General features: G+C 34.2%; 1 protein-coding gene across 1 annotated transcript; it reads right to left on the bottom strand.

Moving 5' to 3' along the window:
* Window positions 1-6377: 6377 nt before the first annotated feature.
* Window positions 6378-14969, bottom strand: LOC149781641 (ceramide-1-phosphate transfer protein-like). Its single transcript, XM_089935710.1, has 2 exons — window positions 14838-14969; window positions 6378-12047 (listed from the first exon to the last, which is right to left on the bottom strand). The coding sequence occupies exons 1-2, from the start codon at window positions 14960-14962 to the stop codon at window positions 11543-11545; spliced, it is 630 nt and encodes a 209-aa protein (XP_089791836.1). The 5' UTR covers window positions 14963-14969; the 3' UTR covers window positions 6378-11542.
* Window positions 14970-15292: the final 323 nt, after the last annotated feature.

Genomic DNA, 15292 nt, shown 5'->3' with positions numbered 1-15292 from the left:
TGCTGATGTGATTCGTACACTAGCATTCACATACCATACCAAGATGCTGATGTGATTCATACACTAGCTTTTACATACCATACCAAGATGCTGATGTGATTCATGCACTAGCTTTCACATACCATACCAAGATGCTGATGTGATTCATACACTAGCATTCACATACCATACCAAGATGCTGATGTGATTCATGCCCTAGCATTCACATACCGTACCAAGATGCTGATGTGATTCATGCCCTAGCATTCACATACCGTACCAAGATGCTGATGTGATTCATGCACTAGCATTCACATACCGTACCAAGATGCTGATGTGATTCGTGCACTAGCATTCACATACCATACCAAGATGTTGATGTGATTCGTGCACTAGCATTCACATACTGTACCAAGATGTTGATGTGATTCATGCACTAGCATTCACATACTGTATCAAGATGTTGATGTGATTCATGCACTAGCTTTCACATACCATACCCAGATGCTGTTATTTGTACACTAGCTTCCACATACTGTACCATGATGCTGATTTGATTCATGCACTAAGTTTCACATATCATACCAAGATGCTGATGTGATTCATACACTAGCTTTCACATACCATACCCAGATGCTGATGTGATTCATACACTAGCTTTCAAATACCACACCAAGATGCTGATGTGATTCATACACTAGCTTTCACATACCATACCAAGATGCTGATGTGATTTATGCACTAGCTTTCACATACTGTACCATGATGCTGATGTGATTCATACACTAGCTTTCACATACTGTACCATGATGCTGATGTGATTCATAAACTAGCTTTCACATACCATACCAAGATGCTGATGTGATTCATACACTAGCTTTCACATACCATACCAAGATGCTGATGTGATTCATACACTAGCTTTCACATACTGTACCATGATGCTGATGTGATTCATAAACTAGCTTTCACATACCATACCAAGATGCTGATGTGATTCATACACTAGCTTTCACATACCATACCAAGATGCTGATGTGATTCATACACTAGCTTTCACATACCATACCAAGATGCTGATTTGATTCATGCACTAAGTTTCACATACCATACCATGATGCTGAATCAGATGCAATGCATACACTAGCTCTCATTTACCCTACCAACCTACTGATGAGATTTGTACACTCTCACATACCGTACCAAGACGCTGATGTGATTCATACAATAGCATTCACATACTGTACCAAGACGCTGAAGTGATTCATACATTAGCTCTCATATACCTTACTAAGATGCTGATGCCATTCTATCTGTTGAGTAACCACCCCTTCAAATAACAAACTGTGGTCTCTCACTATAGGTGGACATTCAAACAAGGTCATAAAAATATATAAAACTATCCCGTATGAAGCTTTACATTAAGAATATTGTCTCTAATGTCAGATCCCATAATTAAGGTCTTTCAAATCAAGCCATGAATGAATTCATATCTATGTAACTATCCAATGGCCTATGCTATGGGAAGACATCATCTGAGTAGGAGAAAATAGTTTCAAATTAATAATTCTAAATTTTGACAAGGAAAACTGTTTAAAGTCTTCTCGAGATCGCCACCTGGCTAACACATCATCAAATGCATGAATAGTTTTGGCTAACAAATCTGGATCAACAATATGCCTAATAATGAAATTTCTACTGAATGGTAATTAATTGTATATGTTTTGAAAACAATTGCTTAATGATTCACTGTTTTTTAAAAATATTTTTAACAAGTTTTCATCCATGTATGATAACATACTAATGAAAAGACCTTATTATGTGAAAGTTTGTGCCAGAGTGCTCTGCACCAAGTTTAACTGAATTGGACTGGTTGGTTTTGGTAAGAGCTTTAACATAGCAATTGTTGGTGGATAGCAGATTAGCTCTTCTATTTTAGTAATGCCCACCATATTTTAAGGAAGACTGGAATCATTTGTATAAAAGTGTCAAACATTATCAAATTCTGTTTTGCTGTTTTTGAGAAGCAGATTAAAGTTTTGCCTACTTTTAGGCATGGTGGCGACATCAGATTGGCATAATTTATCTGAATTTTGAAGCACTTCATGCCTTTTATGTCTCAGCCAACTTTGGTAAAAACTGGTTCAGTGTTTTTATAAGGAATTTAAAAGATCAATTATCAGATGCAGGGGTAATGCCATTCTTGGTCTTGAGCCAGATGAGCAAAAGGAAATCCCTAAAATCATGTTTTAAAGCTTAGATGTTGTTGTTGTTGTAGGGTTTAATGCCATTTATCAGCACATGATAGGCTATACATGGCAGCCAGTATTAGTGAAGGAAAACCCAGGAAAACGCCGGAAAGAACCATTGACCTACGAGAAGCTACTGGCAGGCTTTCTCACATACCCACATTGGCTGAATCCGAGACTCGGACCTATGCAGACTGAGGTGAGATGGCAGTGATCCGTAACTGACAGCGCTTTAGACCACTCGGACACCCCAGCTTAGATGCAAAAACATATGTACCAATCAATCATTGTATTTTAGAAATTAATATTATTATATAGTGTACACAGTTTAGCAATTGAGTAGGAAACTAATGAGGCAAAGGGCATAACCCAGTATAACTAAAATCAAGATCTAATAAGCTGATCTCACAGTCACTGATACAAATTATATAACTGTGACATTTGAATTCCTGTCCACATATTTTTAGTAACCTATAAGATAAACCAATGCATTTTCAGTTTTGGAGAGTTATGCTCAGAAATGTATCATTCTGAATTACTCTTCTCCCTTCATTAATGCAAAAGTTCTAATTTGATTAGTAAATGGAATGGTCAATAGCACGTGATGTATCAGTGTTTCATCATGTCTCGGTTTTGTCATCAAGCTCGATTTCAATTGGATTCCAAACAAACTTGGTGCACTTTATTTTCATCTGATATTCAAGTGGAGGCAAGGCCAAGAAACACCGAACCACTTAATTTGAAAATAACAGGATAACACTTTATACTGACCAGGTATTTTTCCTTCTGATAGGATATGGTCTCTCACAAGACAAACTAACCAGTAAGAACATCAAAAACTAAAAAACTAACCTAATTTAAAAATGAAACTTACAGTCAAGTCCTGGTAATCCAAAGCATGATGCTGCAGTCAAGTAAATAGGTCTGGAGAAACCAGATTTGACAATAAACATCTTTAAATAATTTGAAACCAGCCAAATCAGACATCTTTATATAAGATGCCTGTTCATTTTGGACAACATTTATTAATCCCGAAGTCCAGGAGAAAGGAAAAACTTGCTCAGGCTAGTGAAGTTTTTAATGTCCAGGACTAGTCAGCTCAATGTAAAAACATCAGATAAATGCAGATCCCTAACTCTAATACATCCAATCTGCCATTTTTCTCAGAGCCCCAACCCCTTGTTGTTTTCACAGCAAAGAAAATGCATTAGTAAATGTGAGTTATCACCAAGATGATCTACTGTCATCAGCATTCAAAAGAACTCATACTTACATGTGTACAAGATCTTTGCCACAGTGTCACACACCATGTGCTGACACTTAAATGTGCAACAATTCAACGACATGTAGCAACATCTGTGATGATAATACTGAATCGTCATCTGTACTATTGTTGGATTATTCCAGTACAAGGGGTATTTGACAACTTCTGAATATTTGCACTTGTTTTGTTGTTTCTTTAAACCTGCCAATAAATTTAACACAGATCAATGGGCAAAATAATATTTGATACAATTATCTGCAACTTTATGTCCAGCAATCCAAACACCTGCAGATATGCTCGTGACTTAACATAAGTAAATGGCAATGACGTAAAAAGGGTAACAATTAAGGGTAACAATTCTTCTACTGTGCAAAGACCATACAGTACATTTGGGTGCTCTTATAGTACTCTCCTATTGATATCATGAACAAATAATAAATCTGGATCAGGTAAAATGAGCAGAGACCACAAGCCGCTTAATGTGTTCAGGCTATCAAGAGAGTTTTATATGCATTAGTCTCCGATGCAAAAGTCCTGATCATCCAGATACCCGATTGTGTTATTATTAAAGGACATTTTACTGCCTCCAAATTTTTGCCAGAAGATGCACAACATAACCAAGCCACTTGGCTGTACACCGGTATGGTGCACACAAATCTAATCCATTACAAAGCACTGACATATTAATTCATTGTCAATACTGACTTACTGAAAACGGCATTCAGACATTGCCATCCCCTCACACAACCCTCGTTTAGCAAACAGTCCATCCCCTAAGACTCTCTGGGTCATTGCATGTATTGCATCTCCACCCAGATATCATGATATGTCTCAAATCAACCAAGCAAGCAAATGCACATCTCTACTGACAGTTAACTATGTACATGTATGTCAGACTCACTTATTGGTAAACATCAAAGACATTACTTGACTTTGCAAAGACAATGCCACTGATCAGTTGATAGTTTCATAACTTATATAAATATGGCAATTATTCAAACCAACATTTCAACAAAAGATAAAATGGACATCTTTCTTACAAATTAGAGGAGCAACATGCATCTTTTTCACCTGAAATCTGTTCATCTGTGTTCAAATTGTAATTTGTACAATTTCTTACATGCTGGATGTTCTAATGAACATTGAAATGACATGTTTTTCTGATTTTACTTGGAAGTCTTTCATATTTTAAGTTCACGCTCCAAATATACATGTACAGTTGTCATCAGGACATTGTAAATATGCACAAATCTTCTGTAAAACATAAATAGCTTTATAAAAAAAACATAGTTCTGGTATAACCTAAACTTCAGGCTTTAGATGCTCTCTTGATTTTCATAAAGTAAGGAAACTACAACAAATCCATCAGACATCTCTGTTTAACTGTAGTAATCATTTCATCTTGATGTTTCAGTTTTTCATTTTAACATAAAATTACATGAATCTATCTCTGCTCTGTAATATTTGCCTTCCATGAAGTTATTTGAAATGGGAGGGCACTTTTGAAGTCTCATAGTCATCTTCCTTTTTATGTTTAAATCACAATTGACTCCTGAAAATTGCATAACTGTCAATGATACAGTTTTTGACATGATGAGGAATTAAAGAGAAAACCAGCAGAAGTGGATCCTTTGATTCTGAATACTTAGATAACCGTATCTGCATCTAACATTTCTTTAAGATGATCCAATTCAGGTTACTGAAGCCCACATTTCTGTAGGATGATCCGAGTTTACTGAAGCCCACATTCTTACAGTGATGTATATTAGTGTTGCATTATGCATTGACTTTAACTTATTGACTATGTTAAAAAAAACTGTAGAGTTTCTTGTAGTGAGGGCTCTTCCAATTTAACATGCAAGGTACCAAGGGAGTGAAGTTTTAAAAAATGTATGCCAGGGTAATTGGATTACTAAAAAGAGTTTGCATCCAAATGATATATTCTAAATTGCATATGAGGGGACTATTCTACACTGAAAGTGACTTCCCCAGGTTTCACTTATATTTTACCAGAACAGCCTCAAGCATTGTTCCTAGTTTATGGATATTTCTAGTGTACGTGAGCACTAAATAATACTGCATAATTGATTTTAGCAAAGGAGGAGCTAGTGTAGGGTAGATATGCAAATAAATGATTGGATGAGAATGTAATTACTGTACAGGAAAAGTTAAAAGACATAGAAAAAAAGAGCATGGAGTAAAAAGCTGTACAAGTAAACCTATAGCTATGGGGGTGGGAGGGGCTGTAATGCAGCAGTCTGTTTATCCCTTGGTCTATTGAATGTTCATACCGTACCATATATGGGTCACATAATTTACAGTAATTATACAAAACCTATAAAGATTCACTTCATTTGTGTTTGTATGCCAGACTGTGTGTGTGTGTGAACGAGAAATGGAACAGATTTGTTCTCTGTTTTTCAGCAGCCAAATTATTATGTAGTTATCTGATTAGCTTAAAATAATTTCTGTTAATTGAAATGAACAGGGCTTATGATAAAAAAAACAGCTGGCTGTTAATGTGTGGGATTAATGGGATGGTTTATATTTCCTGAATTTAGACACTGAAAAATAAAAAGAAAAGGACATAACCTTTCCATAGAACATATAAAGATACTGGCTTTCTGTTGATTATACAATTGTAAAGCATAATAGTAACAAAGTTCTAGTGCTTAGAAGATATAAAAAAATTTACCTATTTTTATCCCATCTGTAAATTATAGTATGTGTGTGGCTGCACAACAAACCAGAATGTGCATCTGTAAAAACAAAGTATATGGGATGATCTTGCAATCACAGAATAGGGTTATAATAACTAAATTTGCCCAGCAACCATCTGGGCATTCAATGGTTTCAACAGAGAATAAAATGGCTGACTAAAGAACTCAAAGATAGATTTATTTCATTTAAATAATCAAAGCACACTGTATACATCTGCTGTTGACCTGATAGCTGTATGTAAATTAAGAATATATAAAAACAAACAAATGATAACAACCCTCGCATTACATCTTCTATCTGGATGGCAGTGACTTTAACTCATTTTTATTTCATATGCAGGTAAGTGAGGCAGTTTCTATTTGTTCTAGCGGTACTCATTTTTGTTACTGTGTGTGCAAGTTTTGTTGTTGTTGTTGTTGTTGTGGGGTTTAACGCCATTTTTCAGCACGATAGGCTATACATGGCGGCCAGTATTAATGGTGGAGGAAGAACCCGGAAAACCCCGGAAAGAACCACCGACCCACGAGAAGCTACTGGCAAGCTTTCTCACATGCCCACATTGGCTGAATCTTAGACTCGAACCGCCGCAGACAGAGGTGAGATGGCAGTGATCCGTAACGAAGAGCGCTTTAGACCACTCGGCCACTCGGGGCCCCGCAAGTTTTGTAGGCAAACACAATCAAGCACTGTATGACACAGATGAAAAATCTTATATTGTCAAATGTGAAAATTTATTTTTTTAATGTGAAAATATAGGAATGAAAAAAAAATATGAAAATGATTTTGCCAATAAATTTCTATATTTTGCACTTAAGTATATACTATAAAGTAGTAATTTTAATACTTGGGATTTATTTTTCAGTAATATGTTAACTTTATCAGGCTTTGACTAGAATAGTTTTTCTTGCTGAAGTGAAGGTGTCATTAATGGAAAGGCCATACAGACAGTAATAAGAATGTCATTTTAATTAAGCATAATAGGTCTGAATAAAAACACAGAATATATTAAAAATCTGATTACATTTGGGATGAAAAGACTTTTAAGTTTCCAAATTGATCTGCAAATCAGTTTTACAGTGGACTCAATTGCGTAGTAAGTGATGTAATGTTAGGCAAGACCCTGAGTCACAATTCTTAATTTCTCTTAATTGCTAATTAAAAATAACAGATACATGATATACAAAATGCAAAAATATGATTTAATTTTTCAAAGCCTGGGGATCTCATGAGAAAATAGCTAGCATAACCTTGGTACGAAAGTCATTACTTCCATATAATTACAAAAGCAATGGATGTTAGACTGACAGCCACTTGCAAACCCATCCTTTACTATGACAACATAATGGAACCCCCACCCCACACTATTATTAGCCTATCCCTGTAATCGCAAAATATGAACAGAGGACCAAATAAATTGTTCAGATATCTATAAAAAAAATGCTAAAAAGACAATGTTAAACAAGAGAGCTTTCTATTATTCATTGATAACAGGACAACATACAGTTAATAAAACTACAGTATCTTCAATACTAATATGTATCCAGTTCATTATTTTCAAAAAAATTAGGTTCATTTGTGCAAGCTGAATTACACTATCACATTTCTGGTGATATATTAACAAAAGTTACTCAAAGGGCCTGATTCTCTGCTGGTGGAAAAGGATGAGCAGGAATTCAAGTTAAGACCATTTCTTCCTTTTAGCTGCTATCTGCTGAAATCGTTTCCGTCATTCCTCAGTGATAACTAGATTTTAAAATTAGCAGTTGTGATGGATAGAGTGGATTCCAGATTACATCATTTCATTTATAACTATCATAAAAAGTCTTCTGGAGAAAACACTATGTTGCCATGATTATCTGTTTAAATAAGTAATGAAAAAACATGATTTTTAAGATGGGTTACATTGTCATTATACTGAATTGACACCATTTTCTTTTAGGACCAAAGAGACATCTTAAGTAGTCATCTGGTGAAAGATTAATCATAAGATGACCAACCATCTTGAAGTGGTGATAACAAGATTTAATGCTGGCCATTATGACAGACATATTGGAGGTCACATCACTGAAAACCAATAGGATATAATAATAAATCTTTAAATGAAAAGTGACCATTCATTCAGATGAGGCACTTCTAATTAAACTGTCAAGATGGCCACTGTGGTGGCTATGTTGGAAGTCTGAGAAGTAACATTTTCATTTTAGTCCAACTAGATTAGAAATCTTCTGGTGAAAACCCATGTCTATATGACTTTCTGTTCAGGAGGAGTGGCAATAACAAGATTTTCAAGATGCCACTGTAGTCACCATATTGGATATCCTGATGGCTGCATGTGAAATTGCTCCCAGCCTGCTGGTCTGATGCAAACCAATTTCACTGTGGACTGAGGCAAAAAATTAGTCACCAGTCCATCTGGTCAGTTGGATTTTTAGATATATTGAGTAAATTTAATCCACAAATTTTATATTTTTATGCTGTTAAAAGAAATATTACCGGTAAGTGAAAAATAAATAACTGTGAATTGTTTCTTGTGATCACTTGTGAATCTGGGTTATATGAGAAGATACATAACTCACATTTATTCTGTGTATACTAGGTACCTATAACTCCAAAGAAAGACACTAGTGTTGTCTTTGCAATGTCTGATGACACACGTTACTTCTGATTCCCAATATCAACATGTGGAGGCATTTGGATGCCTGGAAGCCAGCAAAGGCTAAAACCCCAAACACAGCCAAGGTAATGATAACTATTAGAACAGAATAAGACACTACCAAACAAAACCTTGGATAGATAATTCACTTGGAATATGGAAAAAAGATTTATGCTAAAACCATGACAGTACTGTTATAGTTTGTTCAGCTCAGCATTGTGATTGATAGCTGAGACTGTAGCTCTGTGAATTTTCACTAAAACCTCTCATAATGCAGTTAAAGTTAACAAACTCCTTTTGCACATGAATGAATTCAACACACAGATCAACATTACTCGTTTGCCAGTAGCTTCTCATGGGTCAGTGGTTCTTTCCGGGGTTCTTCCTCCACCATTAATACTGGCTGCCTTGTATAGCCAATCATGTGCTGAAAAATGGCATTAAACCCCACAAATACAATAGCAACAACTTGTTTGATATATCCTGAAAAAGTGTGGTCTAAAACTTGTTTTGTGTTTCAGTTTATGTTCCATCTTTCATCATATAAATAATATTACTAAAGGCTTATACTCATGTCTAGCTGAATTTAGCTTGGGAGTCATTAACTACATTTTGAGTTTTTGTATGATAAAAAGTAGGACCAGTAGGTCATGGACATGACCAACAGTATTTTCAGGTTACTGGTCCATTGGGCTTGTGGGATTTTTCAGCGAGTTTGACACTCTATCAGTAGTACAGTTTTCATTTAGGGTCAACTAGACCATGGGATGAATATGTGTATCAAGTTCAAGACAATCCTCTAAGTAGTTTAGGAGGAAAAACAAACTTGTGCTAACGGACAAACAGACAACAGACCATCTCTTAAACTCATCAGGCCTATGATTAGTAGAGTTCAAAACATACTTATATTTTGAGAAGTCAGGTCCAAAGCATTACAAGATGTGGAGAAAAACATAGAATATATTTGCAACTAGTAAAAGCTTGTACAACAAAATTAAAACATTTGTTTATTAAATAGAAAAACAACTCATACTAATAACTATATTATCTGTGTCATATAAATCAATGGAGAAGTGAAGCATTCTGCAGGAAATGTGATTTTCCTTAAGTCAAATGTCCAAAAAGATTAAATATACATTTGCACAGCCCTTTTCTTTCTTTTAAGTTTATCAGCATATTTTGCTTATGTACGGAGAACACCAGCCCATATAAAACAAGATTATGTGGTCCCTACAGTAACCTACATAGGCAGGTGTCACTTTACAATTCCTAATTGCTGTCAATAAATTGTTCCCATTTAAAACATCATATCTAAGAAATGGTCAGAACAAATTAAAGATAGATCAGTGAACCTTTAGCAATAACAATACTCTAGTACTACAATCAGACACACATCAGAAAAGGATAAAGAATACAGACTAACTATTAGCATTCAATAAATTAATAAAATAATTATCTGACTGGGTCATTATAACTGATAATGCTTCATGATCCAAAAATATCAATAACCAAGCTCTAACAATACAGTGAAACATAATGTAAATATTGGTATTTTTTCATGATAAAATATATAGTAGTGTACCTCACTACTGCAATACACAAAACACATTTTACAAAAGTACTTGCAAGGTGTACACATTTGTAAGGTGACAATATTAGTTTCGCAGACTAATTTAATTTATTATAGTATTTGCTTAGCCCCCCACCCACTTCAACAGATCCAAGCAGTTTGTAGTATGCCATGACTTTTTTGAACCCAACAAGCATCAAGGAAATAAAAAAAACCAGGAAACTTAGTTATTTCATTCATCAAGTTATAATATCTAACCTGTCTGTCACCTGGGGCCCCTAACACTATCAACTTGTTCACATTTCAACCGAAACAGGAGGTTTTTTCACTAAAATGGCTGCCATATTTGCCTGGGCGAGTCTATTTTTTGTAACAACAGGAGTGATTTTGTCCATCATCTTTGATAAAAACAGAATAATTCCCCAAATTTCTGTAACTTTGAGCATTGCATCCCTATAGATAATGAACATAAGAGTTAAAATGCTTGCCCTCTTATTAAATCTTTCTGAGAAATATTAAAGCTGGTTGTTAAAAATATTGGATGCAAACAATTTTACCTTCTATCTCAGAAAATGGACTTTTCCACGATAGCAAGCTGGTTCAACGTTTATCTTGAAAACTTCTGTTTTGGTTATAAATGCAAATATCTGACAATTTTAGGGGCCAATGGCAAGAATCAGGTTAGAAATCATATGAACAAAATGAAAAGTTTTTGCATTTTTTTATATCTTGATGCTTTAAGTTTTTTAAACTGCATGGGGTATATAAACTGCTGGGGTCATACGAAAATAACATACATAATAAATCAAGTTTAAAATCTTTTCATTTTTCATAACCAGTTTAAACAAGTGAATGGATAAAATGTGAGTAGAAGAAGAGCAATAAATTGAGGCAAGTAAAATTCGGGATAAATTGCTAATATAAAAAAATAAATAATACAAAATATGTATGACGATGCATATCGTATAGATTCAACTAACTTGTAATAAATGTATCATATCAATATTTCTAGGAACACACAGCTCCACTACATAAAATTTAAATATTCAGTCATTTCTGATTTATTTAGATCTAGATTGTAAAAAAAATCAATAAAACAAATCACTTCATGGTAGACTATGTAGACCATGTTTAGTGTATAAATCCTCCACAACATCAAATAATTTTTTTCCACTCTCAGCTACCTTTCCTAGAAGCTCTTCTGTTTTCTTAACATTTTCAACTTTCATTTTCTCCAGTAGATGTTTTCGTGTTGGTAACGTATATACTGCTAGGTGAACTCCTTTCCGCACAATCCATGGATGGTGTTTAGCTAAAGTCCGATCATACGAGGCGGCGGCAACGGAACTTAATTTGGAACCCTCTTCTGCAGCCTGAATCTCTTTCATGAAATCAGCAACAAAGGCTAGAGCTCGATGAAGTCTCAGAAGCGTTCTTGCTGCTGATGGTTTATGTTTGGTATTTGTCATCTTCATGTCAACTTCAAACTGAAGCATGCTCTGTACAGTCTTGTAGTTATCATCCGACTTTCTGTACTCTTGCAAAATTCCAACTTTCTCCACAACGTCAGACACAATAAACCCAAAGACAGATCCAAGAAGTTTAAAAAGTCTGAAAACAAATAATAAAAGATCAAAATAAATTTCAGTTTTAAAATTATCAATATACATTTGCCATCTTTGGATAAATCATCAAATTCATTTTCTGTTAAATAACATGCGAACCTGGGTGTGTAGAATACCATATGTACTCGCTTATAAGATGAGTCCAATGGCAACCTGCACAGACCAAAATCTGCCTGCATATTATGCACATGCAGATCTGAGTCTGTGCAGTTGGTTTGGAGTAACCACTAGAACAATCAACGCTGACCCTGACTGGCAGGTGCACTATGTGATGTCAGATCAGGATTTTTGTTGTTTGCAGTTTAACACGACTTATAAACAAGTATATTGGGTAGGTATGATGTACCTTGATGTCATTATAGGGGACTAATGGAGACAGGAGCCACGGTGGAAGGTTTAGTGGTTAGAATGCCAGACTGGTGACCAGAAATGGTGTTGGTTTGAATCCTAACATTGTACCAGCATGTGTCAGCTATTGCAGTGTGTCCTCTTTACTCCAACAGCATCAGCACTAAATAACCTACTTGTGTTGCTATGTTGTAAAACAGCAAAAAAAACAAAGCTGATCATTTTCTGTTAAACTCTGTAAAAAAATAATTGATAGTAATTAAGCTATTTCTCTATGTATTTTAGACTTGTTAAATCTTCATTTAGTTTGTATATGAATGCAAATAATAAGGATCAATATAAGACTTTTTCATTGAGAGATATATATGACAGATTAAGACAAAATTATATTCATCTTTGATTTCATTATTTACACAAAATTTGCATATACTTTCAGATTGATCTTGTCCAACATTTCTAACAGTCTTGATATTTATAGTATCGCATACACAGCCTGGAAACATATTCAAATACAGATATGGAAAAAAAATTCTGATTTAAAAAAATAAACAAATTATGTTTTAGTTATTTACTAGCATGTGAGAATGTGTTAAGTACATGTAAATGTATTCCTTTGTAAGGCAGCAAATTATCCTAGAATTTTCTGAATAGACATGCTCTATCTGTAACTCAATCAACACAGCAGGAATATAAGGGAAATTTCAAAATTTTCATTATGCAATATGCAAGTTTATTAATTTGTTATACGTATTTTTCCCCTTTATTTTTATTGCATTTCCAATTTCATTTTTATAAAGTCAAATTTACACTGTATTAGACCAGAACATACCTTTTAAAATAACCTATACCTAAAGACTCTTCATACATTAGCATGAATATTTTGCAAAGATTGTTATACATACTAAAACTTCATTCAAAATTAGTGATTATGTTTTGGCTATATTGGGATCAATATTCCATGTTATACTGGCTTAACAAGAAGAATCACACTGTAGGCTGCCAAAAATAGTTTTGAGTACCTGAAGCCAATTTGCAGTCAATTAATGGGGCATATGTTTAACCTTAGTCTTAGTCTTATGGTTTGGTTGATTTAATCATCAAACTCATATTGCAACATAATACTCCTTTTTAAAATGACTTTGTTGACTTGTATGGCTTCGTGTCTTTGTTATGCTTTATCCAATAAATACAAATGTTGACACAAAACTGATAACTCATTATGAAATATATTGAAAAGTCACATTTTATTTCCATATTCAGTCAAAAGAACAATTTATAAAATAAAAACAAACATAAAATAATAATAAACATATCAAACATGATTGTGTCAGACTAATTTTCAGTAATTTAATTCTGCATAATTATGTTGAAGTAGTCTTTTGGTTTGGATGATTTATTCATGAATATAACTAATAATACTTTTCTAAATTGACTTGCATCTGTAGCTTTAGCAATATTTTGTAGGACTGGATTAAAGAAATAACTAATGTTATACTAATAATTTCTGAGAAAATAGATCATGTTCCTATTGATTTAATGCTGGAACGATTAAAAGTAAGGTTGTATAAAGTTGTTAGACTTAGTTAAGTTGGTAGCAAGCAAATTCCAGCTTGTTGATAATTAATGGTTCTGACTCCACACTAGTCCTAAAAATGTTTCAAGAAACATCGCTTGATATATTTTTATATGTTTAGGTCACTATCTTACTGCTTAAATAACTGCATTGTGTAGTGTGTTCCAATGTGGACTAATGTCGGAACGAGAAGTCAAAATTAAATATGTTTAGATAACTTCGTTATGATACTAACCATCCTTTTAACATATTTTTGCATTCCCTACTTCGCTATGAATGAATTGTAGGTCAATGAAACTTGAAAATGCGTTTTTCACTTCTGTCAGGATTTGAATTTATTAGAAAAAAGGTATCTGAGTAAGTAAAGTCCATCTAAAGCAACATGAGTTTAATTTGCAGAAAAGGGTTCATATGGGTTGCCAAATATGTGAAATATTCCTGAAAATGTGACTTCCCGTTCCGATGTTAGTTGACCTCGGAACACACCATTATTGAGGCAGTAAAACGGACACATATCTAAAACCCCACAAATATATCTCGGGGGCGTGTTAAACTTTAGGAATGCCAATACCCAAATATAATTGACAAAATCGATATATCCAAAATCGGATGGGAAAGGTCAAAGGAAACTATTGAATTATTAACGCATTAACAGCAATCTATAACAGTGTCACCCACGACTATTGTATTAGAATCAAAAGTCATCATATTAGCAAACAGAGACCACTTCATTGCATTGTGCTGATAAAAAGATGCTAGCTTTTCATAATTTCAAAAATTCTTATCGAAATTAGGGAGAACACATACTATTAGCGATCGCCAACACTAACGCAGACAAACAAAAATACATCATACTTAGTTAGCTCATCATATGAAGCTATATATGGGTCCATTTCAACAAGCCCTTCTTCTGCTTTTGAAATGACATACAAGTGATACAACTTTTGCAAGTCGAAATGCTCAGGACCCGTAGCAGCCATGTTGATAATGTTCTGATGAATAAATAATGACCGGATCAAGAAGATTGAAGTTGAAACCGGATGAGGGGGAGGACACTCTAAACAAGGTAATTTACGGCAATGAAGGTGAAAATACAGTGATGTGAAAGAACTTAAATTAGTGGTGTTGAGCAAGAAAGTATTCATTGGACACATAAAGGGTTTTATTTAATAATAATAATAATAATAATAATAATAGTGTTGTGGGGAGGTAGGGAAATAGAATGAAACACAACAGTTTTCAAAGAAAAATTAAGGAATTTGGAATCATAAAATATTGTTTTAATTGTATTCCTTTGAGATTAATTACAT

This window comes from Sinohyriopsis cumingii, chromosome 15 (assembly GCF_028554795.1).
Source record: "Sinohyriopsis cumingii isolate HCF-2022 chromosome 15, ASM2855479v2, whole genome shotgun sequence".
Taxonomy (NCBI): domain Eukaryota; kingdom Metazoa; phylum Mollusca; class Bivalvia; order Unionida; family Unionidae; genus Sinohyriopsis; species Sinohyriopsis cumingii.
The sequence above is the reverse complement of the archived record's forward strand: the minus strand, read 5'-3'. Positions and strand labels throughout refer to the sequence as shown.